At 30.6% G+C, this 18,563-nt stretch overlaps 1 protein-coding gene across 1 annotated transcript in view; it reads right to left on the bottom strand.

Moving 5' to 3' along the window:
• The window catches only part of LOC111679737 (matrix metalloproteinase-2), a 431,040-nt gene extending 429,559 nt beyond the window's left edge, over positions 1-1,481 (bottom strand). The window contains exons 1-2 of the mRNA XM_046954999.1: positions 668-1,481; positions 88-504 (exon numbers count right to left, since the gene is read on the bottom strand). Of these exons, the coding sequence (XP_046810955.1) occupies positions 88-234 (147 nt within the window). The 5' untranslated portion in view covers positions 235-504; positions 668-1,481. The remainder of the gene's footprint in view (positions 1-87; positions 505-667) is intronic.
• Positions 1,482-18,563: the final 17,082 nt, after the last annotated feature.

The raw sequence follows: 18,563 nt of genomic DNA on the forward strand, positions 1-18,563 counted from the left end.
AACACTGTTTTGTTGATTGCCAAAAGAAATTATCCACTTTCTAACAACAGCAGAGAGGGAAGTTTAAATTTTTTTCTATTTACTTACCACTGAATCGTCCGAAACAGCTGATTCTAATCTGGATGATTTGCGAAGATTGTAAGATTTCATTGATGAATTTTTATTTGATTTGACTAAAACACTTTGTTGCAGTAACAAAAATAGTATAAATGATTTTAAAACTTTTAAAGACATTTTCACAATATTTTTGCTATTTGGCTTATTTTAATTGAAATTATAAATAATTTTCTACTTGATTTTTTTTTTTTGTAGAATATAGAAACACAAAACAGATATAAACACACTTTGAGGTGGTCGCTCGTTGGGAAATTTAAATGCGTTGTTTGTTTATTTTTTATTTATTTAACTTTTTTTATTATTTTTTATTATAAACAAAGAATTTTTTTCTTACATACAAAGAACAGATTATAAATGAGATTTTATATGATTTTAAATATATTTTAACTGGTTAAGAATGAGATTTATTATTTTTTTATATTTTCTTTATTGTAAGGTTGATATATATTTAATATTTTTATAAATTATTTTTTTTTTAGAATTAATGTGATTATTAAGAAAATGCACTTTATTATTGTTATTTTTCTTAGTTGTTATTGAAACACTTAACCATTCATTGAAATGATTTTCTAGATTTTCATTTAACAGGAATGCACATGCGCCATCTTTTGAAACATATTCAAAATCACGATAAACAAAACACAACAAAGGATTTCACTCAAATAGACTTTTCTTTGATTTTTTTAGATTATTTTATAATTTAATTAAGATTTTTTTTATATTTTTATTTAATTTTTTTTAAACTTATTTTTTTAACACGAAATTTTATGACAACGATTTTTAGGCAAAATATATTAAAACACACGAAAATAAATAAAGAAAACACACCCTCTCTTTAGTTGTTTTCTTTTAAAACAATTTCAACGCCAAACGTTGAACACTATTTGACTCTGTGGCACGCACAGTGACAACAACAATTTAATAGAGACAACCAACTAGAAATAGCATTATATTAGAACGACTATAGTTTAGTTTAGCTACGCGTATTCCAATTGTATTTAGGAAATTGATTTAGATTCGTTTTGTGACAATTTCTTTTGGTAATTAAGACCGAAAATGCAAAAGAAACTCGTAAACGCGATTAATAGCACAAATAAAATGTAACGGACTGAAATTCAAAATCGTAATGAAATGAATTGTAAAAAAATATATTAAAAATAATATTAATGATTGGTTAAAATGAATTAATTTAAAGTCAACAACACACACAGAGTTAATTCTGTTGGCCAACCACTTCGCTTCGCTCGCGTTTGTTTGATTACTGAAATTGAGTTTCTAGTTAGGCTTACTACTACTTGGCTCTTTTGTATAAAAAACAGCGACTTTTGTTGTTTTTTGTTTATTCTTTTATGTTATTGTTGCAGTTGTTTTTGTGTGTATGTGTGTGTTTTTTTAAGTGGAACGCAAAATATATATATAAAACAATATAAACTTTAAAAACATACTGGCAAACAAAATTATTGTTAATTCTTTATCAACATGTGTATGTAACCGACAACAACCCATTTGATATTCTCATACTCATTCTGCTTAAATTCAATACTCACTCTCACACACTATCGGTTTAATAATAGCATTTGAGTGTTAAGAAACAGCTGATTGTTTTGTTATTAATTATTTCGCTCGCCCTCGTTCACTGAATGCATATTCTTCGTTTATGCTATGAGTGAAAATCCATACGATCTTGTACATTCAAATGCTAAATGTTGTAAACAAAACAATAAAAATAATTATGTTCACTCATCTCAAAGAGAACTCTCTTCTCATGATCAAAAGTATCTTGTGGATTTCTTTACTTGTTTTCATTTGGAATGATCAGTTATTGTTAATGTATTTATTTTCTACAGAAAAAAGAGTTTCAACTGATTGGATTGTATTTACTTGAACTGCAAAATACACTCGAAAAATAATTTCATATATTAAGTTTGACGTACAATACATATATGGGGAATTTTGAGGCATGTGACTCAACTTTAAAAATCGATGTATTCCGAGGGTGAAATTTGCACCACGATTATTAGTACTATGGTATAGTAGGCCTGACACAAATTTTTAGCTCTATCAGTCAAGAACTGCCGGAGTCAGAAAGGGTCAAAGTTGGACTTTTTGGACATATAGGGTATTATTTAAATGATGGCAACTTTTCACCTATTGGTCTAAAAGAGTTCAGATGTTTTTCGTGTCTGACCTACTATGGAATAGTAATATCTATATGTATTTCATATGAGAAATGTTTTTTTTAATATTAATATATAATCTATGTGAACGTTTTGGCTATTACGAGTCCAATAAGTTTAGAGGGTGTAATAATTTCTATAGCCTGCATTACATATGACCATGTTGGTCCTATAACCAGTATACTAATCGGCTAAGAATCATTTTCTGAGCCGATTTTGCTATGTCCGTTCGTCCATGTAAACCTTGTAATCAAAACACAAGTCGCAATTTGGAGATAAATCAATGAAATATGGCATATGAGCTTCTACGGTAATTTAGACGTAGTCTCTTAACAATTGTTAACAACGGTCCATTATTTCACCTAGCCCCCATACAACTGAAACCCCGAGTAGAGCTTGTAAACCTTGTAATCAAACTACAGGTCGCAATTTTGCAGATACGTCAATGAAATTTGGCACATGATCTTACATTAAACGAAGCCAATTGAAAATAGTTAACATCGGTCCATGATTTCACCTAGGCCCTATACAACTGAATCCGCCAAATAGGGCTTTTAAATTCATAATTATGTTTAATATACTCGTATCTCGACAAAAAACTGCAAAACCAAGTTCTATACTAGCCTTGATGACCCTCATAAACTTTATAATAATAGGGTCCCATTTGACACTAGCCCCTATAAAAAGCCCCCTTGTGGATATTTTACTTAAATATTCACAGTTTTATTAAACAATTAATGTCTTAAGTATATCTGAGGCAAGGTACAATTCAACTATGTGATTTATTATAAAAACTAAATCACATTTTATTGATATACTGTTCATATCATATGTTAAAGTTGACCGCTAAAGCTGGACTGTAGCTATTAAGTTTACAAGAAACATAACAACCTTTAGTATTTAAATAATATAAGAGATGCCACGCCCCCATATTATAAAAAGCCCATATTTCCTTTAAGAATCTAACATAGGTTACTAGTAAAACGTTGGTCACTCTAGCATTTACAGTTTCCTATATAAACGAATTTTAGTATTTTATTAAAATGGAAGAAGCCACACCTACTAATACAACTATGGCTGTTTGCCCCCAAAATGTTTATGCGGATGTCAAGGAAAAATTTAAGGACTCTGTTAATATATATAAGATTCACATAGCAAAAAATATAAATTCATACAAAAATCTGTTTAGTATAGAAAGAAAATTTTATTTGATTTAATTTAAAATTTTGTTATACCCTACACCATTTTAGTGGGGAGCCATTGGTCGGTTCATTATTTCTCCTAGCCCCTATAAAACTGAAACCGCTGAATAGGACTTTTAAGTTCATAATAATGTATCTGGACAAAAAGCTGCAAAAAAAGTTCTATGCTAGCTAGTTCTATACTAGGGCCTCATTGGACCCTAGCCCCTATAAAAAGCCCCCTTCAAAATTTGACTTAAACGTCCACAAATTTGTTTCAACAGTAAAAAGTTTGAGTATATATGAAGCAATGTACAATTCAACTTTAATGCTTTATTATAAAACCAAATCACATGTAATTTTTGTAACAGGTGTAGGGTATTATATGGTCGGCCTCTCCCAACTATAATTTCTTACTTGTTTAATGTTTGTATTTTTTTCTGTTTTTTTTTTTCAATATTATCAAAAGTTATCACTTGAATAAATTCACATGACAGAAGCTAAAATGGATGATCGCATTCAGTGTGAAACGAAATGTAACATCTGAAGAACGAAAAAGTACCAAAAATACAGTTTTCTCCCTTTTATATCCAAAAAGGATTGGCTTTAAAAAAAGTACTAAACAAGTTTTACATCAATTCACAAACATTTGATTAGGTCTATTATGCTAAGTATTCACGGTTGTTGGATCTTACAATGTTGGCAGTAAAATGTGCAAAAAATGTCTAATAATCAGGGAAACCGAAAACATACTCTAAAAAAAGTGTTTTAAGCGCTTTAAATATGCCGTAAAAAAACTCAAAATATGCTCTTAAAATTTAAAATATATGCTCCAAAAATAAAATTTTTTATTATTTTTTAACATTGAAAAGCTCAAAAAGACTGAAATTGTAATGAAATAATAAATGTTTAATGTCATATTCTATATCCTACAACATTTTTTTATAAATGTTTCATCTCATAGTTTGAAGAACTAGTATATTAGAATTCCGTTTTACGTTCAGATAACCAATAAATAACATGAAACCATTTGGTCCCCAAAAAACATATTTCAAACGACAAAGTTTGACACATTTCTTCCAATTGTATTCATAGCTTTTAAACTGACAATTTAATCGGTGTTGTCATAAATTCCAATAATTAGTTTTTTAAACTATAAAAATGGATTGGTCTCATGAAATCAAAAGTAATCGGTTTTATGTCCGATTTAAAATGTAATGCTTTATTGAATAAAAAACTATAACATAACGAATTTTTTTTTCAAAATTGTAAAATAGGCTAAAAATTAAAAAAAAATATAAAAATAGAATTTTATTTTTTAAAACGAAAAATGCGAAAACATCAAAATATGCACTAAAAGAGTAAAATATGCTCTAAAAACTCGAAAATAGGCCTTAAATATGCTAAAAAGTCAAATCATGCAAAATTATGCTCTTATGGGTAAAATATGCAAAAATATGCTCTAACAAATCGATGCCAAATTTCTCAAATTGGTCTGAAACGTGTAAAGATCTTATCCATGAGTCCATACGACGCACCACAAAAAACATACATTTGCATATTTTGGTTTCCCTGCTAATAATTCTGTCAACTTTTTAAGTTCAGACGAATAATAGACATTTTCTGAACATTTTACTGACAACTTTAGAAGATCTGACCTAAAAGTAATTAAGAGCCAAAAAAATGGTACCAAAATCTCATTTGCTACACATTTTCACCCTTTAAAAGTTCGAATTCGTTGACAGTGAACCAAACAAACATTTAATTAGTACCTTGACTTTTTTGTATTCTACTCTATAGACATGAATTTTTATTCAGGAAATATTAAAAAAAAGCATAAACTACAATTTGTAATGTAAGTATATATACAAAGACATAAATGATATTTGGATGTCATCAATGCATCATCAGCTTAAAATTAGTTAGTTGTTTAGTATAAAAAATAACCCCGCTTAGAATTATTTTTCTTTTCTTTTAAATTTAGTTCTATATACTAAACTTAATTTAGATTCAAAGTTTTGAATACTTCTGAATACCAACTAAAATGTTATCGGGATAAATCCTGTTTAACGTGACGAACGTGACATTTAAAAGTCTATGAAAGAAAACCGAAAATTTGCCTTTTAAGGATCTCTATCTTTTTATATTTCTATGTTTTAAGATAACTATTAATTCAACAAATGTTTTCCGATAAAAGTCCATTTAAATATTAGCCTTTAAAATAATAAAAACTTTCAAAAGCAAATGCTACTAAAGGTTGAAAAACATGGTTAAGAAAAGCTTTGGGGTCTTTAATATAATAAAATTTGAATCTTTTTCTATAATAATAGAAGTTGAAATTTTATTTTTGATGACTTTTAGTTTTTGAGCCACGGTGGACTTTTCGGTGGAAATGCCCATATTTGCAATGCATTGTTTTGATTGATTTCAACGTGTAAAATTTCTGCATGTCCTACTTTATTATTATTTACAATCAAATTATGAAATAATTATTTTCTATAGAATTTACAGATATAAAGTTCTTTGTACTAGATTTGTTTTTGTAATAGTTCTTTACAAGTTTTGTTTTAGAAAAACAATAAAATCACGTTTCAAGAGTTTTGTTTAAACACGTGTATTTCTCTGGTACCATTAATGTCGTTTCAATTTAAATCACAATAGATACAAATTTAAATAGTTGTGGACATAAATCACTACAAGTAATGCAATTATATTGATTTTTATATTCTGTTTGCGACACACATTGCTATTCCATATAACATGCTAAGAAGAATAGTCCGTCACAACTTATTAGAATGTCCTATCTGTACTAACTTTGTATCTATATATTCATATAAGATTACGTTTTTTGTTACATCTTCATTACTGAAATGACACGTCTAGATCTATAATAGAAACAAAAATATGAATTTTAATCTGAGAAAATTTTAATAGTTAAATGATAATTGGCAGATAATTGCTCCTAAGCAGTATTAGTTAGCGAGATATTGGCAATCAAAGGTTACAAAAATCTTCTTAACGTCATACGCGTTTGATGTTATTTATTAATAATGTTAAGAAGTTGTGTTTCCTGGACTTAGTTTGGACATTAATAAAAAATTTTTAACAGATTTCGATTTTTTTACAAAAAGTTTCTAAATATTCTTTATAACACCCCAATGTAGACCAATAAATTGTACTCTTTCTCTTATATAGTACTTTCCAATTCCCGTCAAATTAAAATTAGTAAACCCCAGTTGCCACATACATTTAAAATTCGTTATAAATAAGTCATTAAAACCAAATAATATTTTACTTAGTCATTTATCTCAATTCTTTTTTTTAAATAAAATAAGAACAAAAGATTCGATTTTCAATTGTCAAAATAATTAAATAACAGATTTTCATGCGAAAACAATGGCAGATTTTGTACATCCATATTCAAAATGTAATAAATTAAATACTAAATTAACTATTTTGCATACAAAATGTATATTTATTGTTTATTTTATTGTATTATTTACTCGTATATTATTATCATCATTATCAACAGACGGTTGATGATGATTATGATGACGGTGGTGTTGGCGGTCATTTTCAGCAGCATGTCATAACAATTTGATTGATGATTCTACTGTAATAATTTTTAATAAATATTTTATTTTAATATGTTTTATTATTTTGTATTTAACACGAATGAAATATGTAATTTTTATAGGAAGAGCAAAATTAGTTTAACCCATTAAGGAAAGGCTTGCATATATGCACCCAGCAAAAACTTATATAGAAAACTAAGTCCTAAAATGATAAAATTTAGTTGCACTATAGCATTTTAAATTATTATTTTCATATGGAGGTAATATTAGAGACATGTCTTGGTTCGCTCCCTTACAAATATTGATTTATGTTAGAGGATACGTCCACTGCATCTTATATAAGTTTAAAAAAAAATCGTTTGTATATAAAACAAAGTTCGAAAACAACATGTTAAGACATTACTAAACTTCTCCAAAGTAATGCAGACAGTATGTTGTAGTCATTAAAAAGTAAGTTGTTGAGTAAGTATAAGCCATTAATATGTTTTTACTGATATGAAGATCATGACTGAATGATGACCTAAACTTGATTTGCCACTTATAAATAAAAGTAATTTTTTTCAAAAAATTAACAAAAAGGTGTTAATTAAAAAAAATCTATTATTATTATCCTTATATTTATCCTTATATAATTAGCAAATACTTAATAATATTACTAAGTTAGTTATAGAGTTTAGAGCCATTGACCTTGTAAAATGGTCATACAATTCAAATCGTTTTGATATTTTGCATTGTCTTTTCAAAGTTACCAGTTCACAGGTGTTCATATTGAAACTGAATGCTCAGCAAAAAAAGAACTTTCAAAAAAAGTATAATTTAATCCATGGAAGTACTGCAAAAGACCTTAAGAAGTGATGATTTTAACACTGGCTTATCATAGGAGGGATGTCCTTTTTATTTGATTTCGTCTTAGGATGACTTTTGTAAATATTGTTGCAATTAAAAGACAAATGGTTTTCTTTTCATGCGAATGCACTATTCTAGCATCCGAGAAATTATATTCCTTGTCATATCGTCGGAAATGCTCTACTGAAATTATTATTGAATTAATATATTAAATTAATATACCCATCTTTAAGAATAGCAATCGGGTCAGAATAATTTTGAAATCCATCATAGTTTGAGTTTTAAAAGAAAGCAAATTATGTATTTTTGCATCATTTTGAACACTGAGAGTCGGATGAGTAATGCTCTATCACACTGTGCAACACTCATTGTCACACATGAATAAATCTATGTGTACAGAAAATAGTGGATCATTAGTAATTACTCTATATACTTTGTCTTTCACAATCAGCTCTTACTACCCTGTAATAGGACCTTACAATTTCAAGGACATGCGATAGAACAGAGAGATTTTCAGATTTAATTTTATACCAATAATAGCATTACTTAAACTTTGAGGTCCTTTTATAAGGACATAAGAGCTGATTTGAGAAATCTTAGTATGCAATATTGCTATAAATGGAAAAACTTCGGAAAGAAATGGAGTAAACTAACATGGTGAAAAATAGTCGAGAAAAAGGCTATGAAACTTAATCGTAACTCTCTTTTATGCATAATGTAAAGGAACTGAGTTGTCTCGCTTTTAGCTTAATGTTTAGGACAATCTGGAGATAATGAGATACGTATCTGTCGTTGACATAGTTACCATATATGTACTATCTATCTATCTATCTATCTATCTATCTATCTATCTATCTATCTATCTATCTATCTATCTATCTATCTATCTATTCTGACCTATAATACCACTGGTTGATAGCAATCTAAACTAAATAAATTCGTTCATTCTCTCTTTCAAAGATACTGACGACTGACTGGTCTCGTTACTACAGGCGAAATAGGACCATACGAATTAAAATTTTAATAAGAATAATCTGGCGTGCAGAGAACGTCATTCACCGACGACTTAAATTAAAATTATCATCTACATACATAGACAGTCTTAGAACTTTTAAGCACGATCATTGACCCAACAATGACGACAATCTGTGGGAACGAATTAGGTATCGAACACGTCGTAACACTTTTTTATTATCACTATTATCACTTTCGGAATATTTACAATGTTGTGTCATTATACCCTACACCACTATAGTGGGGAATACTCGATTCAATATCATTTTTTGAGTCGATTAAGACATGTTCGTCCGTCCGCCTATTCGGCTGGCTGTCCATGTAAACCTTGTGCGTAAGGTACAGGCCACAATTTTCAAGATAATTTGATAAAATTTCGACCAAGTACGTTTTTTGGCACAGGGACGAAGCCATTTTCTCACATATACCTTATACAACCGTACCTTCAGATTTGGGCTGTTTATGCCATAATTACTTCAAATATACTATTATCTCTCCAAAAATTGGTACAAATAAGTTTTATACTTAAAGGTATAAATGACACTGCATATTTTCGTAATGATCCGCTCTTATTTGACCCTAGCCCTTATACAAACCCCAATTCAAAAAATGTCTTAATCGTCTAAAATTGACTTGTAACCATTTGTATCGCAATGATACTCAACAAAACTATGATCGTCCCATGTTTGACCTATATATAAAGTCATATTTATAAAATTTAGTTTTTTATCAAATTTAGGTTAAATTCAACATAAAAGTTTATTTTTGAAAAATAAAAATTTTAAAAATATACTCATGGCGTAGGGTATTATATGATCGGCCATGCCCGACTGTACTTAGTTTAAAGTTTTATTATGGAAATAAGTCTGAACGTATGTGCTACCCATGGAGCATCTATTACAGATGTTGTTGAAACAAATATAGCTTAAAAATCTAATCTAAATTGGTAGAAGTATCGGTAGATAAATTTTAAAGGAATCATAATAACCTACAGTCTTTCAATTATTTTGAGGTGAATTTAAACATTTGTATTAGTTACATCCCAAAAGGGGTTAAAATTTATTCGAAATTTATTTCCTTATTAACAAAATGCACTTCAATACGTGTAAACAGATACATATGTATGTACATATTCATCGAAAAAGTCAGTCAAGGTTTAATTTGTACATTTTTTGTACTACATTCTTATATTCCTGAGTACATTACTATGTATGGTCGGCATGTTTCTATGGACCTATTTAAGTATTACTAGTGCATTGTAAAAATATTTATTTTAATTTAAAAATATATATAATTTATGTACAAAAACAACAATAACGAAAACAACTACCATACAATATGTGAAATTAAATATATTTTTATGAATTATAACAAGTACAGCTACCAACCCAGGTTCCATTCCAAATAACACTTGTTTGAATTGAACGTGAATGTTGTTAAGAGTTTCGATTAATGTGGTATGGAGTGAGTGAGCAAATGAGTCACTGAGTGAGTGTGGTTATGAATGAATAAATGCGTTTGTAGATTTAATAAATAATGACAGAAATGAGCATTTAGTTTACAATATTATGTGCGAATTTGCATAAAACTCACGTGCCGAACAAACCGAACGAACAACAATGATGTTGAATGAAGGATCCCAAAATAAAAGGCCATAGAAAATGCACACACTAACACACTCGCATGTACACATACTGAATAGGTCAACCAACATATTGCACAACTACAAATGCAAATGCTCACATACAAAGGCATGCATGCATGCCTGCCTGCCTGTTTGTTTATATATTTGAATGCAAGTTTATCGTTTATGTGGCATACATATAGGGGATATATAATATGTATGTTTTTCAATGCATTCATGTTTGCATACATATGAGTATGTATGATGAACAAAAAACAAAAACAACAATAAATTTGATGTAGAAATATTTATTATTTTATACTCATATATTTAACATATGGAAAATGTTGAATACATTGACATTTGTGGATACACAAATAGGTGCGATTGTTTTTTTATTGAAAGGTGTAGTTTTTTTTATAGTTTTTTTTCAAATCATGTATTTTCTAAAAGTTGTACGAAGGGAAAAATTTTAATTCTGAATAACGCATATCAAAAATATTTAAGAAATAATTACATCGACTCGATCTTTGACCGAACTATTATATATATTTTCAAGAGAGGGCAATAACCTTGGCGATTTTGCTCCCGTGGTTATGTTAGATAAGGAGATCTGTGTGATTTATTCTTGTAACGAATCCTTGGGAGAGAGATGGTTTTCTGCTAATAAATCATTGAGATATGACAATTCGATCATAGCGTCACCCTAACAAAAGCTATTTTTTATTTATTTGTTTTTGAACTTTTTAACTAGTATCAAGGCGATGCGATCTTAGTTAATAAAGCTGTTGAGAAAGTAGGAGATTCTTTCACCCTCACCAGAGTCAAAAGCGCAGTTCAATTTAGAACCAGTATATTTAAAATCCTTTTATGTATATACAGACATATGTATTTTTTATTATCTCTAATATTCGGAAGCATTAAGCCTCGCTGAACTTTAGTCTGAGATGGACATTAAAATAAGATTTATAAATAAGACAAGTTCTTCACCTGTTATTCCAATACATGCTGATCTCTTAATAGTTGCACGAAGTTGAAGTCCAGTAAGAAGTTTAGGACTAAGTTCTTATTTTATATACATCATTGAAAGAATATGTTCTTTTTCGACTATTTGTTGATTCAGATTCAAGCTTGGAATCAGATTCAAGCTTGGAATTTTATTATATGTTGTGTATAGTACTAGTTCGTTTTAGGCAATAGCCCACCTTCAACATATTATTTTGTTATTGCGGGGATAAAATGCTCTTTTTAAGCTGACATGATTATTAACTTGCTAGGAAGATGCACAATATTCAACCTTGGTAAACTATTTCGATCCATACTCAACAATATATTGAAGTAACTCACTGTTATAGGCAGAATCAGATAAAATTTTAATATACATTACGATACACCTGACACGGTGGGGTCTTTACGATTATACTTGACAGTTCCTCCGAAGTATTGAACATGAACAACAAATTTGCTTGTTCTGATGACAATCGGTTCTTCTCACCGGAACGGCTCGGAGTTTAACGAACAACGACCATGGATTGTCAAGCCAGCCACACCGACTTTACAAGTGTCGCTGCTACAACAACAAATTTGCTACAGCTCTAAACATAATTAATGTAGGGAACATAATCATCCTTCTCTGCAATAACGCAGACTATTCTCGTTGCTGCAAGTTACTCAGAAGAACCTAGATATGAAAATGCTTCACAGGAGCAACTGCCGTTTTGGTCTTACTGAATGAGCTGACTAATCAACTCACAACCTTTGTGTATCTTACAAGGAAATGTCAAGGATAATTTTGATCATCACCAGTTTTTAGTCCTGACAGACAAAGGCACTGGCAGCCCCTCTCTTCCCCGGGATTACAAGCATACCATGATGGGCTCTTTCATCAAGGTAACATGCCCACAGGGGGAACCTTAGAAGTAGCGGTTATTCTTTCGGGGATAACATAGTATGGAATGAATTATGAGGGATATTTTTCGGGTGTTAAATTATAATTATCCGCTAATTTTGTCGACACAGGTGTATATGAATGTGTTTGTGTGTAAGTTCTATGTTTTATCTGAATTTATACAGACTGGTGATTTGCGTGTTTTTGACATTTTTGCGGATATTTCATTACGATTCACATGGAAATGTATGTTTTCTTTTTTTGTTTAAATTCACTTTTTTTCTTACTTGATTTATTTTACAAACCCTACTCATATTCGTTTATTGTTTACTGCCTGCCACACCATAATTCCTCGCACTTTGCCTCTACACTGCTGTAGTAGCTGCCGTTGCTGCCTCTGTACATTAAAAAGCGATTCATGACAAGAATTAGGTCAAGCAAGTTAACAGCGTCAAAATTGCGATAATATTAAAATTATTTATTTTTTTTTCATACATACTTTTATAATTTTTTTAATTCATTCGCATGTGTACATGAGTACAAATAAATATATTTGAATTTAAACAATTTTATTAAATTTATGATTATGTAAGAGTGTTTATTTGTATGTTTATTTCTTAAAATTTTTCATATGTTTTCGGGATTTTTTTTCCTTTTTACAAATGGGTGGGAAAAAAGGTCATTGAACTTGAAGTGAATACGATAAAATAATTGGGTTGGTGTTAAAATACTTATATTTTCATTAATTAATCATACGCTTTTGGATACGTAATGTGTATTATAATAATGGTGTATTGAACCTTAATCCCACATATTTCCGTATAGTTTTATGAAGATTTTAATTAAGAAATAATATTACTAATATAGAAAGTAAAGTTTTTCCTTAAATATTTTGTAAAAAGAAATAAGAAACAATTTAGAAAAAATACGTTTATCCTATATGTGCTTAAAAAGAACAGAACATAGGTCAAAGCGGTAAGAAATTTTATATCAAAATTTATCTAAAAAAATAATTTTCATTATAATCTAATTTATTGTAGTTGATTAGAAAAATTACAGTACTGAAATCCTTTATATGAGCACGTGCCTTGACGTCCTTATTTCACGTTTTCAACTCTCGTCCGTCGGTTTAACTTATCAGCTTAAATCCAATATTTTATTAATCAACAACTTACCTTGCGGTTTGTCGAAGTGCTTAACGTGAACATTTGCCGTGTTGGACTTATTTCACTGTGGTATTTTTCCAGCACAGAGTAAGCTTCACGACCGCCTCTTTGTGTATCTCAGTTTGAGCATGTACAATAAATAACTTTGCTCAAGTACTGGAGATATACAATCTCTTGATTTAGTAGGACTGTTGGGGAGTCATGAGTCAAGCTCAATTAAACTTCATCAAAGAAAAAAGCAATCACTGATTATAAAGAAGAATCGGATATAACATCAGGCTCCGTACCTTTCGGCATACTCATTATCTAAAAGCTCACACCATAGTACATTTCTTGACCTCCTAAAGTCACCCAACCACGCAGAGCTTTGTTATTTTGGCAATAGCACTTTGAGACAACAAATTGATAATCCGAAACACGGATCCACTTTCAATCAACAAGACTGATATCAGTGGTCACAAGGACATACCATTGTGGAAATTCTTCAATAAATTAAAGATTGATGTATTATCAGCTCAACTCCACCCAATCAAACACTTAGAATCCCTCCCATTCATCGGATACAAGAACCAAATTGTTCATCGTGTACCTACTCATACTCAATATTTGCATATTCAACATTTAATTAATCTTCAATCTTATCCTATGGTTTTTGCCTCTTCTAGAAACTAGAACTTATCCCGAAAATTATATTTCACTGTGGATCAATAATTTTTCCAAAGGTCCCTTAACGCGATTTTGGGTTAAAAACAATGTCATGGATCCCGAAGGAACCTTAACTAACCAACCAAGATAAAGGCCTGCCGGCAACTGGCTGCCATGTTATCTTGTGCTCTGGTTCGACTCCATGTCAAATCTTTCCAAGGAAATGCCGATGATTTATTTGATAAACTAAAGTTTATAGTCCCGGTAGACTAGATGCATTAGTAGAACCTTTTGACCCCGGTATTACAATAAACCAATATGGGATCTTCCATCAAGAAGACATCCGTGAGGGATTAAGTGCGATAACAGAAACCTATCTTAATAATTATATTTAACCGAAGGAACCGCAACCAACTGACCAGCCAGAACCAAAGGACAACCAGATTATCTGTTTGTTACATATAAAATCATTCCAATAAAATGCCGAGGTTTATATGATCAACACTAATTTATAGTTAATCCCCAGTATTTTGGTGACACCTATCTATTTTGAGCTGCTTAACAATGGGCTGAATGCAATTTATTCGTTTGAAGAGAATATTGGCCTGAAACTTTCATAATATTCGGATTTAGTGGTTTGAAAGTTTTGCAAACAGACATTGCCCAGTTCAATTAATATGTATTTCGGTATATGCAGAACGAACGCTCTATCTGATGGCAGAGTATGTAAAATGGACTTGAAATTATACAGATAATAACTAAAATCAAATGAAATTAATAAAAATAATAATATCGATTAATAGAAGTATCGATAGTTGAACTAAAATATAAAAAATTAGTATAAAAACCATCAAGTATGTTTAACACCAGGATCGGCAACTCCTATATACAATGTTTTTGCCCGTTACTAAATTCACACAGATTACTCACACGCATAGAAAACACAATTCAGTCTCATTTGAGCTGTCATAGAAGAAGATTATGTCGTCGCTCGTTTCTTGCTTTTTTAATGAAAATGAACGAAAGTATCCCAGCACCACTTGTGGTGGCCCCTAGCCACCTGACTACCCAGGTGACCAACCATTTTAACATGGGCTTGTCCTACGAAGAAGTCAATCGTCAATCTACTCCCTACAAAGAAGCAGTAAAGAGACGATTGCCTCCGCTCTCGCTTACAAAGGGGACACTAAAGTGACGACTGTCTTCATTCTCGTTTACAAAGAGTTTATTTGTGATGAAATACCAAAAACATACGAATTGAAGTCAGCCAGGTGGTAAGATATTAATGCAAATAAAATTTAAAAATTTCAAGTGCCTACTCTCTAGAATACTATGGGGCAATAATGTGACTAAAGTGACTACTGTCTTCATTCTCAATTACAAAGGATACATTCGTGACGAATGACCCAAAACATACGAATTAAGATCATCCAGGTGGTTTACTATTAGTGGAAATTACTGTCTTTTTTGTATGCATTGACTCTTTGTCGGACTGCTGGGATATTAATGAAGGGATGGATAATACTAATTATTGTTGTACTTTTTTCGGGACAGTCCTGAACTGACCACTTAACCTACCACTTGTGGTGGCCCCTAGCCACCTGACTACCCAGACGACCGACCATTTTAACATGGGCTTGTCCTACGAGGAAGTCAATCGTCACTCTACACCCTACAAAGATACATTAAAGAGACGAATGCCTCCGCTCTCGCTTACAAAGGGAACATTAAGTGACGACTGTCTCCATTTTCGAAAAAAATAACTTCTAAGAATATAATCTCTATGTTACTTGACGACAGTAAAGAGACGACTGTCTTCGCTCCCGCTTACAAAGAGGACACTAAAGTGACGACTGTCTTCATTCTCGATTACAAAGGATACATTCGTGATGAATGCCCAAAACATACGAATTAAGATCATCCAGGTGTGTAACTATTAGTGGAAATTTGTGTGTTTTTCGTATGCATTGACCCTTTGTCGAACTGCTGGGATATGTCTGCCGATCCTGGGTTTAACAAATATATAGTTTGACGATTTAATGACGATTTCTATTGACTATTTTGACGATTTTTTCACCATTTTGCACCCAAATCATCTGGCAACTATGCCTAGCCCCCATACAAAACACCCTTTAGAAAATGACATCAAGGTCAAAATTCACATATAAATATTAATAAAAGTTTTAAATTCTACATAAATAACTTTGAAGAAGACGTGAATTCCTCTACCAACATTTATAAGGATATGCCCATATTTTTGAGCCCTCTTCTGAAAAATCATTTTTTTTAATAAGTAAATTTATTCGGAATAAAGTTAAAAAACAAATCAAAAGCTATACGTTCTATGACTATACATTCACACTTGTTTTATAATTGGTACAACAAAAAAATATGATTTAACTTTACCACCATTTTACATCAAATGTAACACATTTTTATACCCTTCACCTTCGTGAGAAGGGTATATATAAGTTTGTCATTCCGTTTGTAATTTCTATAATATAATTTTCCGACCCTATAAAGGCTATATATTCTGGATCCTTATAGAAAGCGGAGTCGATTAAGCCATGTCCGTCTGTCTGTCTGTCTGCCCGTCTGTCCGTTGAAATCAGTTTTTAGAGGTCCCCAGATATCGGCGAGATCCGAATCTTCAATAATTCAGTTAGACATGCTTTCGAGAAGATCGCTATTAAAAATCAGCAAAATCGGCCTATAAATAACGGAGATATGAGCAAAAATCCGAGACAACCTCTGAAAATTTCATCAAAAAAGCCACATTTTTTAATGCTTTGTTAAAAAAGCAACAACAACACTGTAAATTGGATAAAGATGTACATGTGCGTGTGGATATGTATTTGGTTTTATTCAGCTGTGTATTTTTTTGTATGTTTGGATGCTGTTCTGTTCTCACGAAGATAAGTGGGTATAAAAGTACAAGGAGATAAAGCAGTAATATGTTGGTAATACAGCTCATATTTGTTTGAGGGTGGTAATACAGTTTGACGGTGGTATTACAGTACAACGGTTAATATTTCTTTCTGCTACAGTTTATATTTGTTTGTGTGTAACATGTGTGCAGAGATACAAAATAAATAAAAACTGTTTTTTAAAACATACTTGGATAAGGGTACATAAGATTCGGCACAGCCGAATATAGAAATATTACTTGTTATTATTTATTCTGTTCCAGTGATATAAATCAGGTGTTCTTTATGTTTAAACTTTAAACAAATAATTTATTTCTCTTTTTATGATGTATTTGTTTATAGCAGCATCAATTAGCACATTTTTATATTCCAACTCTTGCAAACCTTTGAAACATTTCGATTTGTTTTTTATTCCCCCTTTTATTTTGCGGTTTTGTTATTAAAAGCAAACATTTTATTGTTATGTCTATAAACGACAGATTAGTCACTGAACTTTTAAATGAAAATATTTAAGATTTCAGGTATTTCCCATTCCCACCACTTTTTGATTGTTTATACGTCATGACTAGTCGTCGCTTTTTAACAGATGAATAACATTTCTTGGTTAGTTGGTTAAATAATGAGAATGTGTATTGTTGTTTTTTTATCTTAAGCTACTTGAAGTGAAACTAGTTTTTTTTATTTAATTTAAGAAATGGGTTTATCCAAATTTTATATGAATGAATTTATAAAGTTAATATACTCACAAAGATTAAAACAAAACATTTATAAAAACCTCATTTTTATTAAAACAAATATTATGATACAAACCTTTTAATGTGAATTTTTATTTAAGTACTTTGTTGCAACCGATACTTACCAATCTTTTATTTAAGTTTCCAATGCATAGCCTTTATAAAAAATAGAAAACCAACCTTAAGGTTTGGATTTCAAACTATAACAATGTACTATGTCCAGTTGTTGTAAGTCCAAGTGTAGTTTAATACATTTAACTAATTTAAAGAGTGGTTTATAACATTGTTTGCTTACTTTTTACAATAAAGGACAACAACCGATAAGGATTATTACCAATGACCGATAGAAGGTGTGTTTCTACACCAGGAAATTGAAGAACAATACTCCTCTACTAAGCGACAATATGTATGTATATATTTTAAATTCTCATGAAATATTTTAACATAACAGGGTGTGGAATAACAAGTAAAATATTATAATTAGGTATCGCCGAACATATAACTACTAACATCACCGATTTTCGAAATACGTAATATCGGACATGTGTGTGTGTTCAGATGTTAATGCTCAGACTATCCCAGCACTTCGACAAAGAGTCAATGCATACGAAAAAGACACTAATTTACACTAATAGTTACCCACCTGGATGATCGTAATACGTATGTTTT

The sequence above is a fragment of the Lucilia cuprina genome, chromosome 6, assembly GCF_022045245.1.
Source record: "Lucilia cuprina isolate Lc7/37 chromosome 6, ASM2204524v1, whole genome shotgun sequence".
NCBI classification, from domain to species: Eukaryota; Metazoa; Arthropoda; class Insecta; order Diptera; family Calliphoridae; genus Lucilia; species Lucilia cuprina.